Here is a 7,516-nt window from a genome sequence, read left to right as displayed (position 1 = left end):
AGTAAATGCTCAAATAAATAAACAAATAATAGAAATCGATATATACTGGTCATGCCCTCACTGTCAAAAGGTAAGGTCAATACAAAATATGTAATATAATTTCTTGTTATAAATATAATTAACCACTTTAAGAGTGTCCATGTACTTGAGAGAAGCTTATCCAAAACTAGAGCTAAAAATGCCCTATTTCGTTTCGTTCAGAATATGTTCACTTCGAAAAGTGGTTAATTTTTTCTATTGGTCTCGATCTCATATTAAGTAACCAACGTGCAAATGCTTAAATAAATAAATAATATAAATTAATATATAATGTTTAATGCCCTCAATGTCCAAGAAGAGGGCAATTTGGTCAATATAAAATATTTAAGATAATTACTTGTTATAAATAAAATTAACTAACGCTATACTATAGAATCCATTTACTCTATAAATATTGAAGAAGATTTAGGGTAATTTGGTCAATTCATAAATATTTATGATAATTTGTTAAATAAAATATTCAATTATAAAGTAATGGTATGGTTGTAATTTCATAGGAAGCTGGAGGCATTTTGATAATGTAAATGTTTATTTATAATCTCTCTCTCTCTCACCTTTCTGTGTGTATTGTGTTGCATAGTCTCTCTCTCTCTCTCTCTCTCTCTCTCTCTCTCTCTCTCTGTGTATGTTTGTGTGAACTGTGAAGGAAAGAAAGCAAAAGAAAGGCTGAAGAGAAATGGCTCTGAAACTCAGTCCTCTCACCTTCCAATCTCAGAAATACCCATCTTTTAGTCTCCCTCCTCAAGCCAATCTCAGATCTCCAAAGGTTTTCATGGCTTCCACCCTTCGGTCTACCTCCACTAAGTAAGTATAGTTCTCTTATTCACCATTTCAAAAATGAATCTTAGAGATCTCATCATACCTATCAATTTGATTCTGTTTTCTAATTTGTTTGAAAATTTTGGTTCTTGTGATTTTAGCATTCTGTTGAATTTTGTGGCATTTTTGAGTTTTCTTGAATGTGGGTCGATTTCATTGGGTGTTTTTTTAATGGATTCATTTATGCATGTTGTGAGAATTGGGTCAAGGATTTTCTCTATTTTCCCCCTTTTTGTTTATGAATTTAAGTGATCTTTTTCTTCTTCATTTTGCTGAAAATGAATGTGGGTCCCCCCCCCCCCCCCCCCCCCTTCTAAATTCTTCTTCTAATTTGGCTGAAAATTTTGGTTAGATTCATTGGGCTTATTATGATTGTAACATATGTTCTCTTGTTAAAACTGATGATTCATTATGTGGGTTTTATGGAATTTTTAGCTTTCTGTTGGATTTTGTGGCATTTTTTTTTTGTTTTTGTGAAAATTGGCCATAAAGGATTTTTCTTTGATATCTATTTTTTTTCTTCTTTTATTTATGAATTTAATTGATATATTTTTATGATTTTTCTGCTTTATTTTGTTGAAAATGACTTTGGGTCATTGTTATTCTGGAAGATAATTATGGTATCTGTTCCTGCCTCCTAAGTTAGGTATTTAATTATTGTCTTTTATTTTTTATTTTTTTTATTGTTGAACTCATTTAGTCATTCTATTTATTAAATGCTTCTTTATGGAATTTAATGATTTTCTTCTTTATTTTCCTGAAATGGGTATGGGTTCTGGTTATTTTGGTGATGGTTCATGATTTTTTTTTCTTCAATTTTTTGTTTTTATATGAGATTTAGTTGATAAACGCGTGTGAGTTTCTGTTTGTCTGTAAATTGTGTGGGGACCAGGTTGGTTAGAATACCTTTCTTTTTCTTTTCTTTTCTTTTTTCCTTTTTTGTTTTCTTTTTTATGTTTGGAGGATTTCATGCATTAATTTATGTTTTGTTTGTTTAACTTGTTGAGAATTAGGTTTGATTCTGTGGGTTGTTTGCTCTGAACAAGGTCAAATTTGGTTAACTGTTTTTCTTTTAATTGATTCTAATTGAAGCCTGTTTCTCCTTTTCTTTCTTCTCTTTTCTTCTTTGGTGGGAAATATGTATGATTTTATTATTTGGGAGCCGATTCATGCTTTTGTTTTGTTTTTTTGTGTTATTTAATCCTTCAAATTGGTTGAATTTTGATGGTGGTGGTGGTGATCAACATATTGACCCTGAAATTTGTCTCTGAATGTTTCGGTCAAGATAGGCTCGGATTTTCTCCTGACCAAAACATTGCCTTGAGACCCAAGATTTTAAAATTTGGTGTTCATATCTCTTTAGTGTTTTTTCCCCCTGTTATAGGTTGTATTTGATATTTATGTTTTATTCTTTTATGATGTTTATGGGCTTTTTTTTCCTCCAAATTTCAAAGCTTACAAGATGCCTGTTGGCTTCTGTATTAACACTTGCATTTTCTCAAGCACCGAGAGCATCAATTAAATTTCCCATTATTTATGGGATTCAATTTTATATGTAACCTTTTTTCTTTTTTTATTAAACAATTATAACATTGAAGTTGTTTAATCTTGTACAATATCTTTTAGAAACATCTTTTTATGGTTTTTTGGGTTCTTCCCTAACCTTTTGGGGGGTTTTTTTCTATTTCCTGATAAGTGATTCTTCGTACCATTTCGGTATGTCTCACCCGAGTCATTCTGGTTTTGTGTGTCTCGGAATGTTTCAAAACGTTGCGGTCAAGACAGTCTCGACTTTTTCTTCTAACCAAAACATTGTCTCGAGACAGTCTCGGTTTTTTCTTCTAACCAAAACATTGTCGTGGGTTTTACGAGTTGTAGATACTCCCTCTGTGCAACTCTCTTGGCTGAAGCTGAGGTTGGTGTTGCTAAACTTCCAATTTTATATAGGGACAAGACGTGTTGGGTCTTCTTCCAATAAATCTGGTATAAGCATCAATAGTCTAACCATCGTTTTTTTTTTTGTTAAGTATAAAAGCTTTCAATTGCCTAACCATGGCATGTGCTTTCAATCCAGACCATTTAATTTGTCGTAAATATTTTACATGGACCATACCATAGGCCAGAAAACTCTATGATAGATACTATCCTGACATTGTCATCAAAAACCGTTGTACATCAGGTTGGCAGCCAATGTAAAAACTTTGCCATCTCCTGACATGAATCTTGATGACATTTTCTTATCAATTTGATTAATCACCTCAGTTTCGATAGTTATTACTCATAAAGCTATAGATGGTAACCGATGAAACTTTAGAAAATTAAGCTTAAGTGACTGATTACTGTGATTTATGGGTAGAAAGAGCTAAAGGCATGCAGTTTATATTATATTTTTAATGAAAAACTAGAATTTTGTGCCACCAAAAATGTCGGTCTTCAGTCTTCACAAAGTTATATGATATTCTTTAATGCTAAGTGATAGACCATCCTATCAAATGAGTCTCCTGAATCATAAACCACTTGTCTTTATGTTCCAATACACTCGGTAAGTACACTTGTCTTTATGTTCCAATACACCGTAAACCACTTGTCTTTATGTTCCAATACACTTGGTAAGTACACTTAATGATCCATTACCATCTAAAAGAACGTAAACCATTGGACGAATAACATCGTCCTGATCAACTTTACGTGAGGCTCATTGATTTGATTGTTGGAGCAATGAGAGTGAGTGGCATGCATACTTGATTTTTATTTTTATTTTTCCAGTTTCTAAGTTTGATTCTTTATGTTTAGGGAGGTTGAGACTCTGAAGAAGCCCTTCAGCCCTCCTCGTGAGGTACACGAACAGGTCCTCCACTCAATGCCACCCCAGAAGATTGAGATTTTCAAATCCTTGGAAGATTGGGCAGAGGAAAACATCTTGGTACACCTGAAACCTGTTGAGAAATGTTGGCAACCACAAGATTTTTTGCCAGACCCGGCCTCTGAGGGGTTTTATGATCAAGTCAAGGAGTTGAGGGAGCGAGCGAAGGAGATCCCGGATGACTACTTTATTGCCTTGGTTGGAGATATGATTACAGAAGAAGCCCTCCCTACTTACCAAACTATGCTGAACACCCTAGATGGAGTCAGGGACGAAACTGGTGCCAGCCCAACATCTTGGGCAGTTTGGACAAGGGCGTGGACTGCTGAAGAGAACAGGCACGGAGACCTTCTCAACAAGTATCTCTATCTTTCTGGACGAGTTGACATGAAACAAATTGAGAAAACAATTCAGTATCTGATTGGGTCGGGAATGGTAAGATCTTTGCTTCAAACCTAATTGCTCGTCTTGGGTTATTCGAAAACAGTGCTTAAACTTTCAGTTTTCTTTGTCCTTTCAAACTTATATGCTTTCTTGATGTGGAAACTTGCTTGGCAATCCACATTGCAATTTCTTCTCAGTCCTTAGATATCTGAGTGATACTTACTTTACTAAAATAAAAGATAGGCCCTATACCATGGTTTCAAATCTCTGTTTGACGTCTCGTCTCGTCCATGACGAGAGACGAGACCGAGTTGTCTCAGACGAGATAGACCATTTAACTTGGTTTATAATTATTTATTCATATATATATAATATTGTTATTTCTCAAATACATATATATGAGAATAATTATAATTTTTTTATTTAATTTTTTTATGTATGGCAGATTAGAAGATGTTTTGTTATAAAATCATATTTTCTTTAGATACTAAATGTTTAAATTCTAAATTTTTTTGATTATTTTCATTATAATATACAAAATCTTGGTTAACTTGGACGAGTTCTACTGACTTGGCCGAGATTTTCAAAATATCACCGAGTAATCTCGAGAATCTTGCGAAATTCTGCAGATATGAGACGCCATGCTATCCGTCTCATTCATGGACGATACCTAGATGACTTGGGAGTCATCTCGGTCTCGGATGAGATTTAAAACCATGCCTTATACAGAGTTAGGATGATCTACTAATGGAATAACTAAGTGTGGCTATGGTTTGTCCAAGTGGCCATTTACAGATTGAACTCAAGGATGTAAACCATGCCTTATACAGAGTTAGGATGATCTACTTATGGAATAACTAAGTGTGGCTATGGTTTGTCCAAGTGGCCATTTACAGATTGAACTCAAGGATGTAAACGTACGAGACTTGATTGTTTTCTCTTCCATGACTATTTATTTTAGGATCCACGGACGGAGAACAGCCCCTACCTTGGATTCATCTACACATCTTTCCAAGAGAGGGCAACTTTCATTTCCCATGGAAACACAGGCAGGCTTGCGAAGGAGCACGGGGACTTTAAACTGGCACAGATATGTGGAATAATAGCCGCAGATGAGAGGCGTCACGAGATTGCTTACACCAAGATTGTCGAAAAGCTTTTCGAGATTGATCCAAATGATACTATCTTGGCATTTGCAGACATGATGAAGAAAAAAATATCGATGCCAGCCCATCTGATGTATGATGGCCGTGATGATAATCTCTTTGAAAATTTCTCAGCCGTTGCTCAAAGGCTTGGGGTCTACACAGCCAAGGACTATGCCGATATATTGGAGTTTTTGGTGAAGAGGTGGAAGGTGGAGAAGTTAACAGGTTTGTCTGGAGAGGGTCAAAGGCTCAAGACTATGTTTGTGGTTTGGCTCCGAGGTTCAGGAGGCTTGAGGAGAGAGCTGTGGGGAGAGCCAAGGAAGCATCCGTCGTTCCTTTCAGCTGGATTTTTGATAGAGAAGTTAAGCTTTAACTTCCAAGTGGGGTCGTAAGGTTATCTACATACTCTCACCCATCTCTTCTCTCGTCTCGAATCATAGATGCAGGTAAAAATGTTCTTATTGAATTTTGATTTCATTTCCATTTTATTCATCTTGTTTTTGTGTGAGGAGATTGGGGTGAGAGTGTTGGATAAGTACCTGTTCTAAGTGTAGTGTGTTTTTTAAAGGGTCTATTGTAGGAGTCTCTGTTTTTTCAATAGTTAAAAGAGTTTATTGCAACTGTCTTTCATAGTATATATATACATATGAACAATTCTCTCTGCACTGTCAGACCAGGAAAGTGTCAGTTTGAATATTTTCAAGTTTGTACTTAAAAAATAAAATAAAAATATTTTCAAGCTTGTAGCAAGGGAGCATGATTCCAGGAAGAGAAAGAAAAACACAATTTTAAAGTTACCCCCATGAGAATATGGAAAATTAGTACCACCTCCTTTGTTAATTGTGTAATTTGGAATGGGGCACAAAGAAGTAATATTGCAGGCCATCTGTGTCTGAGCATCGGATTTGAAGATTTTGATTTTGGATTGTTAGAACCGATTGTGGAAATTGATTTTCAAAATCCAAAATCTCATTTTGGATTCATCTGTTTCTATGGTTGTGAAATAAAATGTTATATATCTAAGTTGAAAAATGTTATTTAAACTTAAAAAAAAAAAAATGTGAGAAGCATTTCAAAATCACAGAACAAAAAATGGTTTTGCATTTTTTCTGATTTTAGTAGATTTTTTATTCTGATTATGGGGGGAATCACGTTTATCAAACATTCGAATCTCGAACCCGTTGGCTGTCGGTGGACTGCTCGAGTTGCTCCCGCGGCGAGAGCGGGTCATCCTGTGCCAGTCGGGGGATGGACTGGGAACGGCTCCCTCGAGGGCCTTCGCTGGACGTCGAACAGTCGACTCAGAACTGGTACTGACAAGGGGAATTTAACTGTTTAATTAAAATAAAGCATTGCGATGGTCCCTTCGAATGTTCACGCATTGTGATTTCTGCCCAGTATTCTGAATGTCAAAGTGTTCTGAATGTCAAAGTGAAGAAATTCAACCAAACGTGACTAAAGATTCTACATTCTACATTCTCGATCAAACTCTCCCTTCATCATTTGAAGTTGACTTTGATTACCACCCATTGAATTATTTGTAAATTATATTACTCATCTTTCATTGCCTCCAAAGTCAAAGGTCAATGCATCAACATACTATCATCAATTTCAGGACATGTGGCATTTATTGAGGGCATAAGGGCCCACAACAACAAATGTTGATTCTTAGGTCAAATTTCTATATAGCCAATCACATGCATCACATTGTAGGGTGATGGGAGAGGGGGGTTGTATTCAACTCGTCTATGTTTTCGTTTGGTTGGTCATCTCGTCAGATCTTTTTAATTTATTTTTCATTAATGAAATTTTTATTTAAAAAAAAAAAGTAATTAAAATTAAAAAGGTTGAGAAATTGAGTTGGCATTATGACTTGTAAACATTAAGAGGAGAGGAAAGTATTTCTTTATGAATCAAATTAAGCACCTAAACAGTGATATGGATATTATAGAGGAGTCATAGAAATATTACCAAAACGGAGTGTCTCTTCTTCTTATAAAAATAAAATTATTTATTTATTTGAATTTGAAAAAAAAGAAAAAGAAAAAGAAGAGTATTGACGTTAATTGAGCTTAGGGAGCAACTACTTGTTAAGAGTTAACTACGTATGAGTTGGTCACCCAATTTAATTTTTAATTAAAAATAATTTTTTTTTTTACGAATTGGCTCCATGTGAATAATCTACAAATCAGAGATCTGGGTTCGGAGATTTAATTGTGATTCAGGAAGGTGTTAGACACTCAGATTTACCTGTTTATACGGT

General features: G+C 35.0%; 1 protein-coding gene across 1 annotated transcript; it reads left to right on the top strand.

Moving 5' to 3' along the window:
• The first annotated feature begins 611 nt into the window (after positions 1–611).
• LOC147382199 (stearoyl-[acyl-carrier-protein] 9-desaturase, chloroplastic-like) lies at positions 612–5,873 on the top strand. The gene is given in 4 exon segments (XM_086427784.1): positions 612–843; positions 3,652–4,156; positions 5,067–5,493; positions 5,496–5,873. Coding segments are annotated over 4 exon segments (1,191 nt in total). The 5' UTR covers positions 612–715; the 3' UTR covers positions 5,627–5,873.
• Positions 5,874–7,516: the final 1,643 nt, after the last annotated feature.

The sequence above is a fragment of the Akebia trifoliata genome, chromosome 16 (assembly GCF_017979445.1).
Source record: "Akebia trifoliata isolate Shusen 1 chromosome 16, ASM1797944v1, whole genome shotgun sequence".
Classification (NCBI taxonomy): Eukaryota; Viridiplantae; Streptophyta; class Magnoliopsida; order Ranunculales; family Lardizabalaceae; genus Akebia; species Akebia trifoliata.
This window is presented reverse-complemented; position numbering and strand designations above follow the sequence as displayed.